This window comes from Balearica regulorum, chromosome 9 (genome assembly GCF_011004875.1).
Source record: "Balearica regulorum gibbericeps isolate bBalReg1 chromosome 9, bBalReg1.pri, whole genome shotgun sequence".
Taxonomy (NCBI): Eukaryota; Metazoa; Chordata; class Aves; order Gruiformes; family Gruidae; genus Balearica; species Balearica regulorum.
In genome coordinates, this window is record NC_046192.1 from 27,522,872 (window position 1) to 27,546,386 (window position 23,515).

General features: G+C 45.0%; 1 protein-coding gene across 14 annotated transcripts in view; it reads left to right on the forward strand.

Annotated features, from left to right (window-relative positions):
- Positions 1-23,515, forward strand: part of VEPH1 (ventricular zone expressed PH domain containing 1) — an 88,952-nt gene that overhangs the window by 44,748 nt on the left and 20,689 nt on the right. For 13 of the 14 annotated variants that reach the window (XR_012836823.1, XM_075761678.1, XM_075761679.1 and 10 more), the window contains 4 exons: positions 1,552-1,761; positions 2,662-3,056; positions 17,628-17,767; positions 21,369-21,503. Coding sequence is in view for 13 of the 14 variants with exons in the window: in XM_075761678.1 (XP_075617793.1) it covers positions 1,552-1,761; positions 2,662-3,056; positions 17,628-17,767; positions 21,369-21,503 (880 nt within the window). In the remaining variant the exon portion in view is untranslated. Of the gene's footprint in view, positions 1-1,551; positions 1,762-2,661; positions 3,057-17,627; positions 17,768-21,368; positions 21,504-23,515 lie in introns of those variants that run through there. The other variant, XM_075761692.1, reaches the window with a different exon arrangement.

A 23,515-nucleotide genomic window follows, 5' to 3' on the forward strand; every position in this document is an offset into this window, starting at 1 on the left:
TTTCCACAATTGGTAATTTGCAGTACTTGGGAGTTTTTAATAGGCTTCCCAACTGTGAGTGTGACTTGTTGAGACTCTGCTGCTTTGAAAGTGCTGTGTTAAAACTCTCATTTGAGGCTTTCCATATCCATATTTTATAGTTTTAGCTATTCAGATGTTTGCTCGTCAGGGGAAAAAACCCAAAGAAATAGTCAGAAGCAAAACGAGCTTGTTTTAGAGCTGCGGGTAGACTTTAAAAAATACATACTGTCAAATGCCCCTTAATTCTCTAAGAGATTTCTGATTGTCTCTGTGCTGCCCTCATGATTTTTTGGTCCAGGTACTCCATAGTTGCAGGAGTGAGATGGGAACGTACAAACCCCCAGCAGAAGGCACCTCCTGAAGGAGTGGGGAAGGAGCAAGAGTGGTTTTAGGCTGTTGGTCCCCTGGGAAATTCAGTCCTGCTGCTGCGTAAGGGCCAGGCAGCATCTGCAAGGGAGAGTGCGGACACTGAGGTTTAGGGTTCTGGGTTGGGTGGTGGGGCCGGACCCTTCTCCGGGGGGTTTCCTCTGCCGTTGGGCTTTAGCTGGCAGCAATTACTGCCCCGCTGCTGGGCCTCCGACGAAGACAATGGTTTTCACTGCTCAGAGGGTATTTGCATCACTAGAAAGGAAATGTTTACCAGCAGTGTATTTGACAGAAGAATTTTTTGTTCTTTAAGATTAACAGCTTCCCTCCAATTTAATGTGAAGTTACCTTTGAATTTTGCATTAAAAGGTTACATATTCTAAGACTAACATAACAGTCAAATTTAAAATAAAACAGCTCCCCTTGCAGCCCTACAAGTTCATTTTGACTCTTAATTTTCTCTTTCTCTTTTGGTGAACTTCACCACATTGCTTAGAAGTTTTTTTGAGCTTGCTTCTGTCCATGTGCCGAGTTTTAAAAGATATTTTTCTTACCCAGAGTACAGTAATTCAGTAGGAACTGCATGTCCTTTTGTCAAACCTTTAAAACCACAGACTTCTATAAACTCTGCAATTAGCTCTACTTCTGGTTTATGAAAATATTGTAATATGTCCCTGTTTAGCAAGCTGAGAGAATGGTTTAATTCAGTTGAAAATCTTTGCTATGGGACTATCAGGGAAAGAGTTGGGGTTTGCTTATGCAGATACAGCACACACAGTTTGTGATCCAGTGCTGTCCGAGATGTTCAATGTTTCTGATCCATCTGACAGACACATTGAACATAGATTCCCAGCCTGGTTTGGGTGGGCAGGGACCTCCCAGCCCATCCAGTGCCACCCCTGCCATGGGCAGGGACACCCTCCACTAGCCCAGGTTGCCCAAAGCCCCATCCAACCTGGCCTTGAACACTGCCAGGGAGCCAGGGGCAGCCACAACCTCTCTGGGCAACCTAGAAGATGTTTTTGAAAATGATTAATCAACCTCTAAGAGAATCTCTGCTGAAACAGAATTATGTTACCAAATACATAGTATGTGAAAATGCGGCGTCAGCAGCACTGTGAGCACAGCGTGCCAGAGTTAGATCTCTGCTTTCTACTTCCTTAGGCTGGAAAATGATGCTGAAACAGAATCTCCTGTACCACTGGATGATTTAAAATCTGTTATGAATGGAAATGAAGAAGATGAAAAGCTTCAAGTTAAAATACAGGCTTTTGAAGAGAAAATAAATGTCGACAACAGTACTCCTGGCTCGGTGCGGAGATACAGTTTAGGCCAGGTTTCTAAAGAAGAAAGGAAGGATATGAGATTTAACAGGTATGGCTCTGTAAAACGTGTGAGTCGTTTTCATGAATATCACTTTTGTAATAAAACTTTATCCAAACATTGAGAATTTGATCTGCTTGCATGATACCTATGGGCATCACAAGTCTAATTTTAACCAAGCCTCATACTAATTCAAAGGCTGGATAAAATCTTTCTAAATTATTTATTTAATCTCTTCTGTGCCCTAAAACAGCACAAGGGATAGGAAAATATTTGCATACAGATATTACTAGGAAGGAAGATACAGAGACCTTTCTCAGGTATTATTGCTAACAAGACGTATCGAACGTTTGAATCAAATTTTGCCTGTGGGCTGTGCGGGATGAGTGTGACTCTCCCGGGACCCTGGGGGAGATAAGGGCTCCGACAGCAACGTGCACCCACGGTGTCCTTAGGCTGCCTTCACGGCAGAGGGTCTCTCTTCCTCCTCCAGTATCTTCCCTTTCAGTCACTTCACTTCTACCCTTCTTACTCCTATGGAGGCTTAACTTCATCCTCAGCACATAGGTACGGGGCAGCAAAGGACTGGAGGCTCAGTCTTGGTTCGGTTAAATGGCTGCTGGATGGCATTTTTATGATGTGATCAATAAAGCGTATACTCCAGTCCTGGGGTTATGAGTTTCTTACAGATAGATTGACTAGCTCCCATGGCATGCAGATGTTGTGATATATGGATATTATTTAGTTTCATTTGCTTATTAAAGCTGTGGCTTGAGTTTTGCTTTTGAAATGCATATTTACCAAGAGATTCTTGCCTCTGGCCAAGCGAGCCCCACACTCAGCTCTCTGAACCAGCTGCGCAGAGGTAACTCGGAGGAGCACATGTTTGGGTGATTTTTGTTGTCCTACCTCTATTCCAAAACATTTTTCCTTTCCTTAATTGCCTTCCAGGTCCAAAAGCCTCGCTTTGCATGCAGTCCGCATGAAGGGGGTAAACTCAGAGAGCGGACAGGACGAGGAGAACGGGGAGATAACCGCTGGTATCTCCTTCACCGAGATCTACATTAGCCAAGAAAATGACAAATTGCCTTTTGGTGTCGATGCTGAAGCAATGCAACTGGGAAATTCTTTGGTTTCACACCAAAGTATCAATTACACAGAATCAGCAAATTTGCCAGAATCTGCTAAAGAAAAGGCCCTCAAAGGGAGCGCAGAGGCAGGGATGAGCCCCGTGGAATACCAGGACAAGCTCTACTTGCACTTGAAGGAAAATCTGGGTAAAGTGAAAGCATATGTCATGGAGATGGGGAGGAGAATTCCTATCCCCGATCAGTGTGTTATTGAAGGTAAGAGGTCTGAGCCTTTCCCATTATGAGAATTTTAACACTACACTGAAAGTCCTCTCAGGGTTCCAGCTCATGGCTGGAGAGGAACGTTGGTTTTCTAAAACAACGTCATTCACAAATTGCAGTGTTTTGAAATCTGCCAGGAGCGGTGTTGTTTTCCTTCAGGGATGTAGTGCAGCCCTCGCCTATCCCAGGCTCCCATGAAGGTTAACGTGAGGATTGCCTTTTGGCTGTCACAGGGAACGAACCCCCGGCTCTCTGGGAAAGGACAGGACCTGTCTCACAGAGCTGGAGAGATGTGGTTGTTGGCTAGGGCTGGCGATACCTCTGGGCACGTCTGCAGGGCAGGCATGCAACGGGAATGTCACCCAGCTCCAGGCTGTGAGGTATGGAGCTGTGTGGACAGTCATGGAGCACTGAGTGCAACGGAGTGCACGTGCTGTGGGTGGGACTCGGCCACGCAGGCATACGGGTAAGCACGTGCTGGTGCTGTACCCTCCTTCTTGGTCTGGAGCAGATCTGTGTCCCCTTTCTTATTATCGTGATATTATTAAACCAGTTGGCTTACGAGATACACCAGAAATGAAGCAGGTCAGGACCCTCAGGTCGGCGCGTTCCAGTCTAGACACAAATCTCCTCAAAGGCGCAACAGAATGAGATCCCCAGTGCTTCGGGTTGGGTTGGATCCTATCTCACCACTTCCCTGGGGTCGTTTAATGTTTTCTGCTTTCCTCAAGGGTGGGTGTTTGTTTTCAAGTGTGAGAAAGCTGGGTTTGTGAGACTGTGGGGGAGGTGGGCGATACGCTGCAAGATGGGTCTCTGATACTCCTCTTGGAGGTAAAGACTCCAGATCAGGTTGTGAGCCTCTTGCTTACACTGAGCAGCAGTCGCTTCCTTTGACGTGAATTTATGTCCATCTATCCACTTGCTGGTGGTCATGGGCTATCAACAGCCCAACCCTTCAATGGGCCATGTTGATTCCAAAGAGTAGCTGACTCAATAAATTAAATTATTTTTTGTAATACTACGTAACTTCAGGTCCATCAGATAGCAACTTTTGTTGATAAAATCTTTGTTTGTTTACTTTTTCAGTGGTCAAGAAGTTGAAAAACAGTTTCTACTTATAAAAGGGATATAACTATATCTATTTTAAAAGCTTATGTTTCTGAAGCATTTCCTAAATATCTTAAATTCCAGATTTACTATTTGAAATAGTTATTTGCTAGAATTAGCTATAAAACTTTTGTTTCATAAAATTACAGCGGAAACATGAGAGTGAACAATCTGGTTTTTAAAGTGTTGAATGCTATGACCTTGCACTAATCAAATACGATACGTTGAATATTTTTAAATGTTTTGCTCAGCTTCCTTTCTGAATTACCTATTATGATATGTTCTAAGTATGTGACTATTTCTGAATTCATTCAAACTATTGTAATTTCCTGAAAATCCTCAGCTAGCATTCTTAGGGAAATTCTTTGAGTAGGGACACATGTGCAGAACAGGAGATTTATGTGACTCATTCTAAATATATTGAAGAAATGCAGTCTGGCTCATTACGCAGGGGACAGCTTTGTTAATATTTCAGATATTACATAAACCACTCCATCAAAAAACCTTGCAGTTACTGGACTTCTGTGATTCCCGCACACTGTAAAGGCCCATTCAAATGTATTTGTTTTACTTTTCAAATGAGACATTTAGAAAATAGTGAAAAAAAGTTAGAAAACATTAATATACGTAGCTGGCTAATTTTATGTTGGTTGCATAAGAGTTTATTGAACTGGAAATCTAATACGTAAAACATGGTAAATATGAAAAGATAGGCACTTCAGAGCAATCTCCCGTGAAACAGAGTACTTGAAGGAAATAGTGGTGAAATGTGTTGCAAGAAGATAGCACTGCAGTGTGCTAATAATGGGGACTGCAAATTTCCCCACGTACCCTTCCGTTAGTCGTGCCTTTCCTGGGCTTTCAAGTGGCAGCATGAGTCAACAGGGCGTTAATGCAGGTTGTAAGAACTTCTAAGTAGCAATGGGCCAAATTCTGTTGACTTCACTTAAACAGAAATTCAAACTTGCATTTCTAATGATGGTGATGTCTAACCTTTGGGCAAGACTGTGAACAGGGTGAATTCCTTACCGCTTAATACCGAGAGCGGCAGGAACGAAAGGAGGAGGCTGCTGAGGTTTTCCCAGTACGGAGTCACTGCCTTGCACAAAGAGAGGATGTTCAGTTCAGTGCTCGGCAGATAACAGAAAAGCAAACGGACAAGAGAAGAATTAAGAAAAATAGATACCTCATGATGACATCATTAGGGCATTGTCTGCATTAATTGGAGTCTGAATCTTGAAGGACAGAGTAGATCTGTAGCAGGAGTACGAGGACAATCAGAAACCTCCATATGAAGAAAAATGGACTGGGGCTCCACAGGGCAGAAAAGAGGCAGCTGGTCGAGATTTGCAATGTCGTGAATAACTGAGAAGATGAACTGGGAGCGGTGGCTCGCTGTCTGTCCTAATACAGCTACTAGAGAACATGTAAGGAAGTTCAAAATACACAAAATGGGCACCTCAACAGAGAATGAGATACACGTAATTAAATGGCAGAGCTGATTGCTACAGCACATTAAGTGTGCTGAAAGGTACCTGGTTTCAAAAGTGATTAGGTAAATTCGTGGGCTAGAGCCATTCAAGGGTTATCAAAATAATACCACCCCAGACTCTGCAAACGCCTGAGCCACGGATGGAGGAGAGCAGGAGGGAACTCACTGCTGCGTGCTTGTTCTCTCCTTGCACTCCTCGCTTGCAGCTTTTTTACTCGCCCTTTGTGAGCTAATACCAGATGAGGTCCTGGTGGGGCTGTCTGACTCGGGTCAGAATTGCCATCCCAACATCCCTCAAAAGGACAGAAATGGAGAAAATTTGGTTTCTTAACCAGGGTAGGAGAAAACTGAAGGAGGACTTGATAACAATGTTCAACTATTTGCAAGGCAGTTAAGGGAACAGCCCATGCTGGACAAGGTGAGAAATAAAGAGCTTAAATATGAATGAAAAAGATTCAGCTTAAACGGGGGAAAAAGCTCTCTAGCTTGCACTGGCAGAGGAGGTTGTGGAGGTGAAAAGCACGTTAAAGAAACCTGGGAAGCTGGCCTAGGCAGCGCTGCGAGGTTGGACAGATCTGAAGAAGGGTTGGTGCTCCCTAAAAGATTTCAAGGTTTTCCACATACATCAGTTGATTTAATGTAAGATTTCATTTCTTCTGAAGCTTGCCTTACCCCATCAGCCAGCTGTACTGCTGCTACAAGCCCAGTGACTTAGGCAGTCCTGACTGTGCGTGTGGGCACAGGGCAGATCTGGGGACCGCTGCAGGTCCCCTGCGTGTCTCTGAGTGCATCCTCTGCTCTGTAACATTGTGATTTGCAAATTTTCCTTTTCTGCTATTGATTCAGACATTTGCTGTGTAGGTCTTAGCCCGCACAAAATATTTCTGCTTAACAGGGTGTGTTTTCTCAGTCTCCTTGTTGACTTATAAGCTCCTTTGAATTATACTATATGTCAAAATTTATGTAATGTTAACTTAAGTGTTAGATTTTACAGCTGTGAAGGGATACAGGTTAAGAACTGTAAGGGTGGATCCATGGTATGTCTGTGACAGTCTGAAGATGCCTCCTATAGACATTGAAAAATTGACATGTCCTCACCTCTCTTATCTCATTTAGTATGAACTATTTTTGGCTGCACGTGCCTCAGGCAGAGGAGGGTTGTGAACTGGGTGGTGATCCTACAGCAGAAGCAGGGTTACGACTGGGCTGCTGGCCAGAATGTCTTAGACTAAGAAAATAGTCAGGTTTGAGGGTGTTTTGGAGAACAGACAAGCTACAACAGCTTACCGGATGCATGTGTGTATGTGTGTAAGTGAATCTTTTGGAACTAACGCTGCAGTCTGAGAGGGGATTTAAACTGGGGCAGAAGGAAGGCATCCAAAGCCACAAAAGTCCATTTATTTTAGCTTGTTTCAGGTTGGGGGTGATGGTTTGGTTCAGTTCCTGCTTAGTTTGAGCCACTTTAGACAGATTCACATCTCTGCCATACCTTTAAGCGATTTGAGGCATTCTTTTAGGTCATGTTCATCACTTTAATCTTCTTAATCCTGTGGATCTTTTCCTGGAAAAAAAAAAAAAAACCCAAACAAAAAACCCCCAAAAATAAAATGCCACCATATTTGTCAGGTGCTTTAGCTTTCATGAAGTTAAGGAAAGTAGTTTTCATCAGCTCATATTTTTCCAGATGGTTTTTGATCTTATATCTTACCGGTACCTCCAGGATTTTGCAGATGGCAGTGGCCCAGACTTGCACATCTATAATTTCCTGAATGCTCCTGAGTTTCGTTATTGCTTTTCAGCGTACATTGGGCAGGATTTCCGCTGCCTTGGTGTGGCCGGTGTCCCAGCGATTACGAACAAGAGCCCGTGTTCAAGATCCCTGCATTGTGTTTGCTCTTCCTCCACTGGCTGCAGTAGGTGCTCTCTGAACGGTCCTTCAGCCTTTCTGCTTTTCGAGGTCTGGTGTGCCCTCCTGGGGAGGTAGGGCTGGCGATGGTTTGGGTAGGTTGCTTCGAAAGGCTCAGGGGAAAGATGAGATTCCTGTTTTACCTGGTTTAGCCCCAGTTACCCCCACGTGCAGCACAGGGCTCTTGAGCAGCTGGCAGGCTCCACCTGCTCTGGCCTCACTGGGTCTCACCTTGAACCCTGCGTGCTGGACAATTTTTGACTTATTCGTGTTTCCCAGACACGTAGGGATGGTGGATCAAATGTACGGCGGTGTGTATCGTGCCTCTGGGAGTGGCTGGTGTCAGACGGTTCCCAGGCACAAGCCTGTACAGCTGCTGGACTTGGTTATAACCTGAGGGCAGGTCCTTGTTTTCCACTCCAGTTCTACTTGCTCTTTAGATAATTGGGATAAAGGTGCCACCATTAATGCCTACAGGTCAGAGCATTGAGTGTCAAGTGAGCTGTCGGAAAGAAAGCATTTGATAATACATGTGTGTAGAGGATACTGAGGGATTTGCACATTTCCAGCCTGCCTCCTTTTTAAAAGGACGGAGCCCAGGGAGATCTCGTGCATCATTCAATCCTTGGTCACTGAAGCCACATTCAAAATGCAACACCATCCTATAAAAAATAGTATAACCATTATATAGCAGCAAGTCACTGCTGGCTCCTTGGTGCCCTACAGGAAGAAATACAAACAGCAAACATTTTATGGGATTAATGACAGAATGCTGAAAAGGGAGGAGGCGACAGGGGAAACAGGTTGCAGTACGCTGGCCCTAAATCTGGTTGTTGTTATGTTTTATGCTGTACTGAGAGATAATCGGTACCATATGATGGTGTAGATGGAAAAGCTCATTGCTCCCCTGCAGTGCTCGCCCCTGCACCGGTCTGATAAATTCCAGCATTCCATAAGCCAAATGTTGATTTGGAACAGATGGACCTCTGCTCCTTCAGTGGGACCACAAAGTTGCATAGGCTCAGGCCAGCATTTCCAGAGATCAACTCTGCTGCTGCTAGGCAAAAAAAAAAAAATATTAGTTGGCATTTTATTCTCCAGGACTGTTATTTCAAATGCCTCCCAAATGTGAGGGCTGGCAGTGAGGATGGAAGTGCTAACTCACGGGATGGCCATCAGACTGCAGAGAAACTCCCAGGGCAATGGGGAGCACAACAGGAACACGAACGTGGTTATCACTTGCTGCCCTCATGTACGTGGTAATAGCAAATCACATGTGCTTTACACAGAGTCTGGGAGCATCAGTTTAAACAGGCTTTACCTGGTAGCTGGGAGATTCCTGGTGGGTTGGTGTTACCACTCTCCTGGGGGAAAAGCCAAACCAGAACGCTTCTGAGCTTCTGGGCTGGACCAGGACGAACTTAAGGGTTTCTCCAGGAGTTGCCCGTGCAGGCAGGGTGAGCCAGCAGCCCTCTGCCAGGCTGGGGGTGCTGGGCAGAGGTGGCCGAGGGACGTGGCTGGGACACGGAGGAGCCAGGCAGCGGCAGGACTGGGATGTTTTCCCAGGATCCCGCTTTCCTGCGCACGCCTCGTGGGCTCTTTGCACGTCAGCCATCGGTACAGGCAGCGGGAAGGTAAATGCAATTTGCTTCTGGAGATGGGACAACGTGGCAGAGAGATTTTACCGTTGTGCCTTCCCAAAGGACGTAGGCTTTTCATTGCCCTGATGGTAAAGGGGAGGAGATAGCGGGTTTTAAAGTTAATCTGCGTGTTCTCAAACATGTCTTCTGCCACTCAGATTTGGACTCTCTATTGAGTTCCTTGTAGTGGCTGTCCAGCCCCCATTATAGTCCCACCTTCTCCATTAATTTTTCTGTAACTTACTGGTGAAATCTGTTGGACTGAGTTACGGCGTGCATGCAAAGCTAGTAATGTTAAAAAAACAACATAAATCAGCATTTCTTGAAGCTGGTTGCTTTAAAAATTAACCTTTTCTCCCATAAACGTATTTATTGTTTGCAATCCAAATCCGGCAAAGGAAACTGAGGAAGCTGAAAAAGGCTTAAAACTGAAATTTAAGGTGTTGTATCCATTTCTTATTCCCTGGTTTCATGTTTATGGGTGGGTTTGATTCTATTTGGGACATTTATGAGCATACTTTTACTCCTATTAACAGATTTTATTTAATAGTAAAGGATTACCAATGTAAATCAAATAATGCATTAATTGTTCCCAGAACCAGTGACTCTGTACCTACTTGCCTCTGTCCCTCCTGGTTTAGCCCAGCATGCTAAGCTGGAATAAACAACAATTAACAACTCCACTGACATTCTTCTTTTTATATTTTGTTCTTTTTCCCCAGGCACAACCACTTAGTAGTGAACTTTAAAATTGCAACATATATTCTCTTGTTTTCTGTAGGAAAAACAAGCTGTTGCTTATTCCCTGCCTAGAAGTTTGAGACTTACCAGCAGATGGGATGAGGAATGTTTCTTGACTGGAGGAGCGGTTCCTTGGGATCTTGATCAGTCTCTGCCATGTGGGGCATTTGGTGACTATGTGGGGTTGTTTTGTGCCTTGCATGGCCTTTCACGTGTTCTTCATGTTTTAAAATCCTTTCCTTGTGTTACTTGGACTCTCCTTCCAAGCCAGGCTGAGGAAGGAGGGGAGCTCATCCTCCTTTATGGAGAAGATCTGCCCAAGTGTCACCAGCCGCTGCTGCCAGCGAGGCAGGAGCGCAGGGCGCAGGCAGAGCCGGGTACGATGCCCAGGGGATGCTGAGATGTGGAGCTTGGCTTAGGTTTGCTCGTAGGTGCTCATCAATAGGGATAATTCATAGTAATCAGATAAAACAAGTGCTTGTTCTGTCTGTTCAGCGTGTTACCCCGGATACTCAGCAGCAGTAGATATTTCTTTGCTGATAATAAGGCAGAGCTATGAACTTTCCTCCTTCGCTGAGCTGTCTGAGCCAGTGCTCAGCCTAAGCAAAGCTCCCATCAGCATGCACAGGCTTCTCCCCTAATGAACCTGCTTTGCACCAGCGCTCGCTGCCCCCTCCCTGAGCACGACGGGGTAGATCCGGGCTGGCCACCTTTCCACCTGGATTTGGGGGCACAGGCTGAGCATCCCGAGTGCTGAGAAATTGCTTTCTCTGCCGTTACCAAAGAGGGAATGCCGACAAGATGTACAAAATGTGCCATAATTCTCTCTTGAGAAAGTCAGAGCGTGGCTCGGCCCGCAGCAGCTCACGGGTGCACGGGAAGCTCATTTTTGGTGCAGGTAATACAGCAGCAGCACGGTTATGGGGGTTCAGACCAAGGCGGTGTGTGCAGTTACCTGCGACTGCCTGTACCGAGTTAACACCACAATGAAGACATACCTGGTGTCGTGTCCCTGAACTGTCCTTTTCCTCCTTGTGCGCTATCTTTTGACATGTTGACACGTGCAAAGGATTTTCCTGGCCCAAGCCAAACAATTGTATCCGTCATCCAGCTCCAAGATATAGCACTCTTATATAGTCATAAGACAAGTCTGTCTTTGGGTTTTTCTCTTTTCTTTTTCCACAGTCAAAGCTTCTATCAGCCTGTATGGTGTAGGAGTGCTATTAGAGTCACAAATCTAGTGGCTGAAATGGTGTTTTCATAAATCCTGATTTAGGTCAGATGGGACAGGTTACTCAGTGAAATAGAAGTTGACATAAACACCCTGCTTCAAATTTGCTTTCCACATTTAGAAGCGACAGTAGTTCTTAAAGTACAAAACCGGTTCTAGAGTCTGTAAATGTGTAGCTTAAATGTGACCAATGTAATAGGCTTAATGTCCTCGGGGAAACTAGTTAATTTTTTCTTTCCTCTCTCCCTTACATACTTTTGACCAATTACTTTAAAGAGTTGCAGATCCATCTTTGCCATAATTTGGGCTTCATTGCTTTAAATCACATCAAAAGGACTTTTAGTCAACATTGGATCACCAGCACTTGCCAAGACATGCCGTGTGCTGGGGGAGCTGTTGCAGAGCAAGCGTAGGTTTTGTTGACAGGAATCTCCTGTGTGTTATATCTAACTAATGTCCTGAAAGTTTCTTTGGGGCTAAATTCATCTTTCCTTACCAGGTGAAGTCAGGGTGAGCAGTTACACATTTCCACGCATGGAATTACACAGAGATTCAGGGAACTAAGTTGTCTCCACCCTTGTAGGCTGAGACTGTTTTGTTTTGTTTTGTTTTTTTAAAACCTTTAGAGCTCTTTTGCTAACTCAAGCCTGCAAGTGATTTATTTTTGTTCCTGCTAACAAAAAATTGTTTGCTTCTCTTTCTTAGCTAAACCTGCAGACCTGATCCCTCATCAGATTCTCCTTTGTCGGCCGCTGTGTGTTGCCAAGTGCAAATGCAGAGAGTTGTTTTCCCTAGAAATCACTGCCTTCGAGTCTCTCAGGTGTGAGTGGCTCTTGCTATCTTGTACTATCTCTGCTTTAACTCTCTGAAATCAGGTGGGATTACACAAGGTTGATGTTTGGTTCAGAGTGTTTTATATAACTTGCAATGATGGACTGGGAAAAGTATGCAACCTCTTACCTAGAGGTCAGCCAAGTTATGTGCCTGTGTTTTAGGAAAGCCCCAAATGTATCTCCTTGAGCTGCCTATCACACTGAGTACCTAAGTATGTGCAATTCGTAAATACTACAATGATTTTAAAAGCACCTTTTTCAGCGGGCTGCTGGTTATCCTGCAGTGTGTGTATATCCAGTGTGCCAATTTCACATGCTGTGGGCCAGTCTCTGGTGATGCTATTAATTAAAATGATCAGCGTTTTCTCAATTTTAAACATTTTATGAAATGGCACAATATAGATATTTTTCTGACGCATCATTTTCTTGAAAACGTGCCCAGCTTCATTCTGGGCAGCCTCATGTGAAGAAGCTTATTTTGCCTTGCCTACCTACTTACAGGTCTCCCTTGATCATAAAAATGAATTCCCCTGGCATTGGCATGTTGGTTTGCACTTGAGCAAAATACAGTGTGACAGTGCTAGACAGGGATCAGAGTCATCTTAGTCTTCATCAGAATAAGTTTATTATTTAAATACCACTTTCCACTGATTTTGCAATAGCTGAGATTAGCTGTTATATGATGAAATTGGCAGTTCATTGGCAAACCATTGAAAAACACACGTAGTAAACTTTGGCTTGTTAACATTCAGCAAATCAAATGTAGCCGAAATAGCTGTGAGTGATTGCTCATCTCACACCGAGGGTTTAAAGACTGTCTGAGTAGGGGGATTTTTTGGGTTGGTATTGACAAATGAATGCTGCTTTTTTCCAGGCACTAACTTTTTGCTCAGCCAGCATGGACTCTGGCACTTCAGCTGACATTTATTTTGGCATGTATTATCAGCATCAGTGTTTTTCTCAGTGTCATCCGCACTGTCTTGCTAAGCAATTTGTTAGGTTTTTGTGTCTCCCCATATATCCTATGCAATTTTTTATTCTGCAGCATTTAGGAACCTCCTTCGCAGTCCTGTCAAACTCAACCCCACCTAGCACTGGGCACCTTTTCTTAATTGCTAAACAGGGGGCTGGCACGCTGGAGCTGTGCCACCTCCTGCTTACAGCTGCAGTGACTTCTGTTGGAGACTGCCCAGGTGGGGTTTAATTGGCTTCGGTGACAAGAAATCCAGCTCTGGACTCTGCCGCCTAGCACGGTTGTTTAACGCACTCCAATGTTTGCCTGTGGCCTTTAAATGCCTCCCAGGTTTCTTGACAATTCATGCATTTGTGACTGAAAAAATAACCGCCGTACTCACTGGAGAGGAAGGTGTTGACTGCCAGCTCCTTTTCGCAGTGGCAGTACGTGGGTTATGGTCACTTCTAGCTAAGAGTGATTTCCCATAATGAAGCATTAAACTTTTCACACATGGCCGAACCTCTACTTCTGGTTGAGCGTATTGAAGTGAAGTTTTATTAGCATCTGTGATGCATAAAGCAGGGGTCTCTAGTTTGGACCGTGCTGTTGGAAGAGCATTCTGTCAACAGCCTCCTTGGAGACACCGCTTACTTTTGTGCTTTAATATGTCCCAGGACTTAGGGTTGCTCTAATTAACCCCTTCAGTTTCTCAAACTCCCCCTTTATACTGAACGTGAACACTGGCAGATTTGGGTATGAACGCGTAGGTTTGGGTAATTAGATTAAACTCAAATTTTCCCCATAGCCACTAATCCAAGAGTAGTGGGTTTTGTGCCCCATCTTTTTCCTGCTAGGGTGAGTGTGTTGCCCATGGGCGTGATGTATCTGTGATATGCAGCTAAGTTAGTTTTCTTTTCAGACCTGTTATCTCAGTTTAGCAGCATTTGCATCTTTGTTGGTTTAACTTTAAGCCCTGGCTTTCTACTGCTGAAAGCTTACGGTTGTACGCTTCTAATATTGTCCCACTGTAGATCTTAGAGTATGTTTGTGCTCGGGCGATTGACACGACCCAAACAGCGCTTCCACATTCCACAGGATTTAGTCAATGTGCACAAATCAGTGTTGTCTTCTTCAAAGAGCAGCCTACATATGCCCAATGCTTGGCATCAAGCCACCGCTTCATGTGGATTCTTCCCTTCCTCAAGGCAACGTTGTGCTGCAATATATCCATTTTTTCAGGCCTACGCAAGAGGAAAGAACGTTGTATTTCCTAACACCAAGGAGTGTGCCTCTTTTCAGTGAAGCCAAGAGCAGTGGCCCTCATTTCAGCTCCTCTTTCCATCACTGTCTTGGAGCAAAGAAAATATCTTCAAAGTTCTCCTCTGCTAAATGTGCTCTCTAGAGACAAATATGGATGGATTTCCTTGTTGGCTCACCCGTGGTGTAGGAGAGCTGGGGCTGGTCTAGGTCCTTCCTCCCGTGTCTTTGGAGGGGAGTGACCCGGGTGGTGTTTTTAGTCCTGTTCAGCTCAACATAATTTTCACTTGGTGCATGAACTCCCTGTCTGGGAGGAAAGCTCATCTCCTGGTCTGACCCTCCAACCTCCTAGTGCCTGTGGCTTTTCTTCTGCTTTCTCCTTCTGGCCCCATGTTGGCTTATGCACCTGCCTGTGATTAAAGATTAATGAACACCCCATTGGTTTCCAGATAATCCAAGCTTCATCTGCTGTGATGTTGCTGATTATACCACGTAAGTGGTCCTCTGAGGAAGGAGTGCAGTTATCATCCTTTTCTCTACAGTCAGTACAATCTGGTTGGGTTCTTGCATTGACTTCCAAATATTATGCATCGTCTTGGCTTGTGTGTGTTTCCCCACAGTATGCGTGGTGACTCTGTTGGTTTTTGTGGAGTCTAACTTTAATCTTCCCGTGCCTTTACATCTTGGATCTCTTCTCTGGTGCTACAGTGGAGTCTCAATGAGCTCTGCAGTCCCAGCTTGACACTGGTGACTTCCTTTTCTCAGCGAATTCAAACAGCTTTGTCGAAGGATAATAAAGTGTTTTCTGCTTGCCAGCTTCTGAAGGTTTTTCCCCCAGCCTAACAGCCATCTGGCCTCTCTGTAGCATCTTCAGCAGGTTCCAACATCTCCGTTTTGAATTTTCTGCGTTTTTAGTGACAAGCTGATCCACCGATACTTTTGCTCAAGGGACCCATCCTTTTGTACCTCTGATAAATTGATTCCTCATAGGTAGTGTTTTTATTACATTTCTCTCCTATGCTTTCACGTCTTGATTAGATGAAAAATGTTAAAAACAACAAGTATTTCAAGATGGTCTGTTGTTGGACAGAAAGGCTGCCTTCTGATATCAGTCGTCTTTGTTGCTGGTTCGCATTGTCAGTAGATCCAGAGGGCTGTGCTATTTAAAGTGTCTCCCGTTAGCCACATTTTCTAAAAAGTTACAGCTCATTTTTCCAGTTAGGATATTTTCTTACAGCACTTTATTCCTACACCTTCACCGCACGGTGACTCACCAGGGTAGCACGAGACTCTGAGTAATGCTCCCTGCACAGCTGGCCCGTGTCGACCTTCTCAACGGCGTGATTCATTTTGCGGATGCTGCACGGTGAGACCTGGCTGGCTGACTGCGCAGGAGCCTGCGCTGCTCTCCGTTCTCCTTGAAAATGCTTGGGCTTTGACCCAAGGACAGGGACACAGGAGAGGTGAGCAATGGTGGCTTTGTGCGTGGTTTAGCGGGCTCATCAGCCACTGCAGGGCAGTTTGTCTGTCTGTCTGTCGTTTCTGCCTTCAGCTACAAAACAAACGCGGCGGCAGCAGCTGGTGGGACCGGTTGTTCCCCTCCTCTTCCAAGTTCAGCTCTCCAGCTGGGTGAAGAGGGTGCAGCTCTCTCCTGTGTTTCCATCAAGGTCATCGTCTAAGGATCTCCGTCTTTTGTTTTCCATGCCTTTTTAGTTTGGATAGCTGCTTGTTCCTCTTCAAAGGGGCTATAAAACGATACGACTATTTTAAGTTAATAAAGAAGTCTGATTAGGTTATGCCTAACATGCTGTTACCATTATGAATAGTCATCCAAAGACAGAAAATGAGGGTTCAAGGTCAATATTTTGCAAAAGCAGAATTGTGCATCTCAAGGGCTTGATTTCCCGTGAAAACCAGTGCGGGAAGTTCAGAGTCAGGTAACGTTACATAGCATATAGCTTTGTCCTGAGCAGTTGATCCCAAAGGACACCTTCAGATTGTATGTAACCACAGCGGGATTTTTATCAACAGATGACATGATCACGGATGGTGTAAACGGTCGGTATTTGACAGAGCAGTGAGAACTTTGGCTGTAGTGCCCCAGCGCTGGGACTGTGGGTCAAACTGCACTTTTGGAGAAAACCCGTGTGTTGGGCAGGTGACACCGAGTCACAGCTGTGAACGGACACATCCCACCTTTCCCCGTGTGTAACTGTGAATGCATTTGCAGTCTCTTGTCCGGTTGGACCTGGAGCTCCATGCCTTTTCCTTCCCCTTGTGTTTTTTGCTGCAAAGTCTGTGGCTGTGCTGGCGGTCGTGGCCCACGGGCTCTGCCAGCAGCTGCCCTTGCGCTGGCGTGCGGCTTTGAGCAAGTCACCGTGTCACGTTGTCCCTTGCACTATGGCAGCAGCGATGATTCCTGTCCCTTGTGTGTGGTGCCTCTCGGAGAACGGCTGCAAAAGCTGCAGCTCCGTGGCTTGGTGTGTGAAAATCGGGTATGACCAGCAGACTTGCAGTACGTATGGTCGATAAGAAGTGGGGTCTGTAGGACCTGGAGCCCCTCGAAGCCACGCTGCAGGCAGAGCATCTCTGCACGGGCAGGTTCAGGTGGACCTGAGCTCCTGGGTAGACGGGGAGGGCGGCTGCGGCTGGGAGCCCTCGTGGCGTGGGGCCGGAGCGGGCATGTCGGCTGATGAATACTCAGGCTCTTCTTTGAAACTGTGGTACTTCTGATGATGCCTTTATAAGATGGCCTGTACAGCAAACATGCTACGTGCACGATAGTGTTGTAAATAGATTTATGCATCTTTTGGCTCCTGGAGAATCCATTGTGAAGGGGAAGTTCCACAGTTTTTACCAGCAGCTGAACGATCCCGTTCCTAGCTGGGAGCGGCACTGCTCCATCCCTACAGACGCCAGCTCTCAGCCGCGCAAAGTCTCGGCAAGGATCCCACCGAGGTCAGGCCCCCATATGGCTGTTTCCTAATATGGGATGTTTTTTCCAACAAACTCTTTAAATAAGAATAAATGATGCACCGTTTTGACAGATCTGTCTGGTTCGATAAGCTCAATGAGGATACCAAATGCATGAGAAAGCACGAAGGAGATAAACAGCCTGGCTGCGCTCTTGCACCTTTTGCATTTGGGAGTAAATGATTACTGTGTAAGATTTAAAGCACTGGAGACTAAATTTCTCTGGTACTGTCAGATGGCTTGTGTTTAATTGAAGGGCGCAGACACAGCAATGCCTTTCTGAACGCCGCAGGAGTTGATCCAGACTGAGCTACCCCAGCAGCGGAAACGTGCGCCCACGCGCTGCACGGCTGCGCGTACGCTGGTAACGGACAGAGAGGTTTCTGTCTTGTATGTAGTTGATTTTAATATTCTGTGTATTTTTTTCTAGATACTGTTAGAAGTTGCGTGGCAAAGCTGTTCTTCAGCTGTCCCCTGAAGGGCCATTACTGCCTGTACAGTAAATCCAGTTTTACCCTCATCAGCCGGCAGCCTCCGCTGTGGATCCATATCATGTTCCTCTTCCAGCAGGTGTGTGCAATGCAAACCACCGGCACCTCTATATTGTTCACTTTGTACTTGGAAAAAAGTGTTTTAATGGTTAATCTCTCTAAACATGCTTCTAATCTACAGTGCTTTGTGACCCTTGGGATTTCTCAGAAAGTCATTACGGTAGCTTGAAGTGGTTTTGCAGTTTATAAGTTTTTTACATTTCTATTAAACACAATGAATTCGAACTATCTGGAGAGATTACAAAGTCTGGGGATAAAAAAGTGGGGCCAAACCTTATTGTCCTCATTCAGGCAAAACTTCCAGTAAGTCCCTAGTGCCTTGCAAACTAACAGGAGCGTTGCAGTGGATTTGCAGGGGAGCAGAATCGGCCCCGAGGCTGCAGGTGGAGGTTAGAGGTGCAGCACCTGTGGGGATTTTGTACTGCAGAGGTTTTGACTGAGCAGGGTTTGCAAATCTGATCAGTGCTGTTCTCCTACCAACCCTAAAGCTATTTTCTCACGTTTAATACCATTTCCAAACACAGCCCAGTATTCGGACATATGTGGAATTTCCTAATAGGTTTGAAATTGTAGGAGAAACCCCTACATTCACACTTCAGGATGAAACAGATGGCTTTTGTGTTGAAATAGTGAGGTTCAGTTTCTAAACCTGTGTAGAGCCGGTCACTGCAGTTCATGCCACCCTGATGCAACCTTAGAATTACAAAGGATTTGCCTGACGTGTCAGACGTGCAAAGCGAGTTAGGCAGAGACAGGACCGCGAAGGCAATGTGAAAGGGGAAAATGAAGGAGGGGAATTACTCTGTAAATGAAAACCTGAAGAAAGAGGTTGAATTTTAACAGGGCCTAGAGAGAATAAATGAATTGTGTTACAGACATATGAGAGGAAAGCAGGTATTGAAAAATATGGACAACGGTACAGAAATGCACAAAAATGAGCAGGGAGAAGCGGAGGGGCGGGCGGCAGAGCTGGCACACCTCGCCCCCACTGCGCAGCCCTCCCCACCAGGTTTAGCACAGTGACTTCTGCTCTACCCGTGGTTCATGGTTTGAATCAGCTGCACTGACAATTTAATCACTGATTCCACCTTTAAACCCTTGTGCCTCGCCTTTTCCTGATGTAATTCCACTGAAAACGCTCTCCCTTTAACCCCTTCCCTGCTCTGAATCCGGCTGTGCCAGTTCCATCTTTGATCAGGACCGCGGAGCCTGGCGCAGCTCCCCGCTCACCGGGACGATGTTCCTTCCCTTCCCCATCCCCAGTGCCCCAGCCCGGGCCCTGCTTCCTGCAGACGCTGCCCCTAAACACCGGTGTGTGTCCCCCCGTTTCCCACAGCTTTCCCTGCCCCAGGCTGGGGAATTGCGTGTGTCCCACCGCGGCTACTCTTTCCGAAGCTTTGCTTTTATTCCTTACAGTCTTGGTCCTTTGCTCTGGCTGTGCCAATGCTACCCCTGCCAAGGAGCCCCCCGCAGAATCTCCTTGCGATGCCGGGGCCAGGCTCGAAGCAGCGCAATTTGGTTTTGTGTCTTTGCAAATGCGTTGTAACCACAGCACTTAATATGCTTTTTTATGTTTAAAAAAAAATTAAAAAATTCCTCTTTTCCTCTTGTGTTGCACACAGAGCATTTGAGCCTGCTCTGCATCAGGACGATGTTTAATGTCAGATAATTTATGTTTTTCTTTTGTTTGATATCCTAAAGCTTTTAAGTACTAGATATATCACTATTATTAAATTAAATGCAAGGCACTAAATTCAGCCCTGGGATGATGTTATTTAAGCCTGTGAAGTTGTACAAGAGATTAATTTGACATAAAATGTATTTATAGTGTGTTAATAGTAAGTTGAATGAAAGGCTGCTGATAATAATGTAGTTTTCAGCAGATTCACAGACAGACAACTCTCATACAGTTTCTGAAGATTTCAATACTAGTTAGCGTATTTTTATGCCTTTTTTGCCACTTGCTCCATATTCTGTTTGACATTGCATTCTGCAGAAGTAAAAGTGTGAAGAGAGACTTTTTCTCTCAGGTCTCCAGATCAAATTCTTAATTTCATGACCCTGCTTTCTATTTAATTTTAAAAACATTAGTGAACAGTTATGTTTTGAAACTCTCGGACAGAAGTTGTGAAACATCAAATTATTGGTGCCAGGCAGTAGGAAGAGAAGCATATGTCAGTGGAGAGCTGAGAAATGGTCTTACAGTTAAGCGATGACTAACAAAAGGAAAAAAAATGAGAATAAGGAGTGGTTAGAGAGGTTATTTGATAGGCAAGATGCTTAGTTTCACGGGGTCATTCGTTAAAATAATTCTCTAATGCTACTTGATCTATGGTTTAGTTTCCCTCGTCAGGTGGGACAGTGCCACGCCGCTGCGGTAGCACCAGCGAGCCAGGCTCCCTTTCCCGACGTGTCCCTTTCCAGCACCTTCCCTAGAGTCGCTCAGAAATTTGCCAAACGCACGCTAATTGGGCTGCCGTTATCTCGTGCCAGGGGGCTACCTGGAGCCGACTGCTTCTCCCTTTCGATTTGGACAAAATGATCTGGCTGTTTCTGACAGCTTTTCTGGGAAAAAATGCATTGCCTCGGCCACGATAAAATTCCCGGTGTGAGTTCGACTGAAGCATCTGTGTCAGTCGGATGCCAGACAGTGCGATCAGGATTGCTGGGTTTCTGCTTAGAAAGAGAAGCAGCATTGTCCATCCAGGAAACCTACGTTAAAAGGAGATTGTTCACATTGCGAAATCAAATACTTGACACATGGAAAATCAGATTCGCTTGGCTCCTGCATGCAAACGCATTTTTTAATTGCAAGATCATGCAGTAGATATAGTAAGCGCTAAGCGCTCTCAGCCACAGTAGTGTTCTTGTAACGTGGACTTTGTGTGCAGTTTATACAATGAAGAACTTAATGCTGTTGAAGTATTAGAATAATTTAAGGCAGTATAAGGTTGTACCTTGCTGTCCTTTGAAATAGGGAGCTGTGGAGGTGAGAGCACCCAACCCAGGTTTCATCTTGGTTTGTGAATGTTCAGGGGCTGAAAATTCCTGCACTCTGCCAGCAAAACGTGTTCTGTGGAGTTTTTTCTCTTGCATTTCCTCCCGCTGTCCGATCAGTGCAGTTGTAAACATTGCACTGGTACTCTTTCCTGCACAAGGACCAAGAGCTGCAGTCAGGTCCAAATAAACGTATACAAACCTGCAGCGGTGCTAAACATCTCTTTGCATTAACTGGTAAATGACCTCTCTTTTCCAAAAAGGTGCGCGTCGCTGAGCTCTGCACCTGCTTCACGGAGGCCAGTGCTGCTAACATTTTGATAAACTTGCATTTCAATGCAAAAATGACATCCAAGTTGCTACGTGTAGTGGGAGTTGATGGTTAATCTTTGGTGAGCCACAGACCTTAAAGACATGTAATGTACAATAAAAAAAATCCCCAGAGGAAATGAAATAGTTGAGGATTTATCTAATTGTGTGGGTATCGATCCATCGTAACTCCTTACAAAGAAATGAACTAATCCCTGGTTATTCACTTGGCTGTCCCACTGTAAGAACAAGATGCTCTTTGTTAATGGCCAAGTAAAAAACGCTTGAAATCCTGTTTTCAACATTTTCTTCAGAGCTTGCTTGCAGAACCTTTGTCCATACAGAGTAATTCTGTGCAAGTCCTTAAGGCCCTGTGGGAGAAGACACAGCTCAAGGGGACACACAGTTTTGAAACTGCCATGATCCAGTCTACATTTCCACACCAAAAGGTAAGCTTTTATTTTTTCTGAGGGGAAAAAAAAAAAAAAGTAGATGAACTTTGCCCTGACTTTTAGAACAGCTGTACAAAGACCTTTACAATAGCTACAGCAAGTCTTTGCTGTGCTGAAATCGTGAAAAGCAAACCCTCTTTCCCTGCCCCTTCCCCTTCTTTGCCTTCGCTCCGGCGTCTTCCGAGCATTTGCACTCACTGCCACGCCAGGTCCTCTTCTCCAGGCTGGCCGTACGGTGATCCATAGTGCGTGCCTCTGACCTCCCTTTTATATGAAGCTCTCGGCTCGTGGGGAGGTTGAAAACTGTTCACTAGCCATTACATTTTCAACCTCCGCAGAGGGTCCGCAGTGTTGTTTTGTATGGTGCTTTGAAAGGTCTCCAGCCTTGTTCTCCACCCTCTCCTAATGCTTCACAGGGATTGTTCCCGATGTGATGAAAACTAGTGATGCTACATATGGATTTTTTTTTTTTTTTCCTGCTCGCAGTTTCAAACTTTAGGTTCCGATTAGCTGCCACTATGGGCTGTTTGGCAGGCACTTGGAAATTCATCTAGTTAAACGCAGACTTGGATTTTATGGAAATGATCATTTGCACATGCACCATTAGTTACCCCATCAGACTAAAAGATTACTCTTTCAAAGCTGTTTACTGTCTCCGGGATTTCAGCAAATGCTATTTCAAAGCTATTAATCAGGCTTCTTGGAAAAGGACGCTGTAGGATTGTAAAGCAAATATCTATTTATTCCTGAACATCTCTATCCAGCTCAATTGGATGAAATGAATTGTCAAACATGATTTTAAAATACTCTCTCTCAGAATATTGTACGCGTGAAGATGTCTGACTGAATACGATTAATTTACTAGGGTTATGGGTGATTTAAAAACAGGAGTTTTGTTAGAAACACCTTCTGAACCCCCAAGATAATGTTGCATTGAAGTGGGAACTCCTGCTGCGGCTCGTAAGAGGAGTAGAGGATCCCCACATCTGAGACCCAGTTTATGGGCCAGCCTTACTTAGACACACTGGAGCTTGCACTAAGTATTTTAGCTGTTATTGAAATCCTGGCCTGACTCACCCGAAGGCATTAGAACTGCTTTTCTGTTCAATACTGGCTTAACTTGAGTCCGCGCCAAGATCTCCTAGTCAAAAGTGGGAGCTGGTGGAGTATAAAGGAGTTTGGGGTGAATAAAGAGCTTAGGAAGGAGCCTGCCTTCATGGGCAGGATTAGATGTAGTGCATCATGCACACAAAGTCTACAAAACATCTCCACCGCCCTAGAAATGTGATTAGTCTCCAGCGCATCGGTTGCATAATCCTACTACTGCTCAGATACCAGCGTTTCGCCTATTTTGGGAACTTTCATCACTCCACGACAGTAACAGTATCTCTGAGTTCCCAAAATAGCAGAGCTGGAAAATGAGATACCGATCTTCACTGGTTTAATGGATTAAGCAGTGAATTGGCGTTTGGAAACTCCGGGAGCTGCGGATTGCCTAACAGCCTTCGGAGGCTGCAGACAGCCAGGCAGATGTATTGCATCTGAACTGGTAAAGGACTTTCCTATTCAGTCTTGGTCTCCACGGTACGCTGCTGGATTTACTTTCTCAGGTTTGGTTTTGCTTCTTAATACAAAACCCGAGTTTGTTTCTAGTGCAATCCCCTTCAGTTTGCTGAGAGAAGTCCCAGTGGGAGCGAGACCCAGGCCTGCCGTAAGGAAGGTTTCCTTTAGCTTTTACGTTCCAAAAAATGTAGCTGGAGCATTCCTGGCATGACCTAGTCCTTACTTTGCTTGACAGACTAAGCTTCTGCCATAATCTGAATTTTTCGTTTCAGAAGTTCTTCCCATTGCTAATAGAACTTAAAATATTGTGAATTAATTGGCAAAAGTATTGCAGTCATTAACATTATTCCTCTGCCAGTAGTGCAGGAAGCAAAATTATGGAGGTGTGGTTGTTTCAACAAGCGTAGCACTTTTCAATTGAAATGTTTTGAAATCTGTTGATGTAA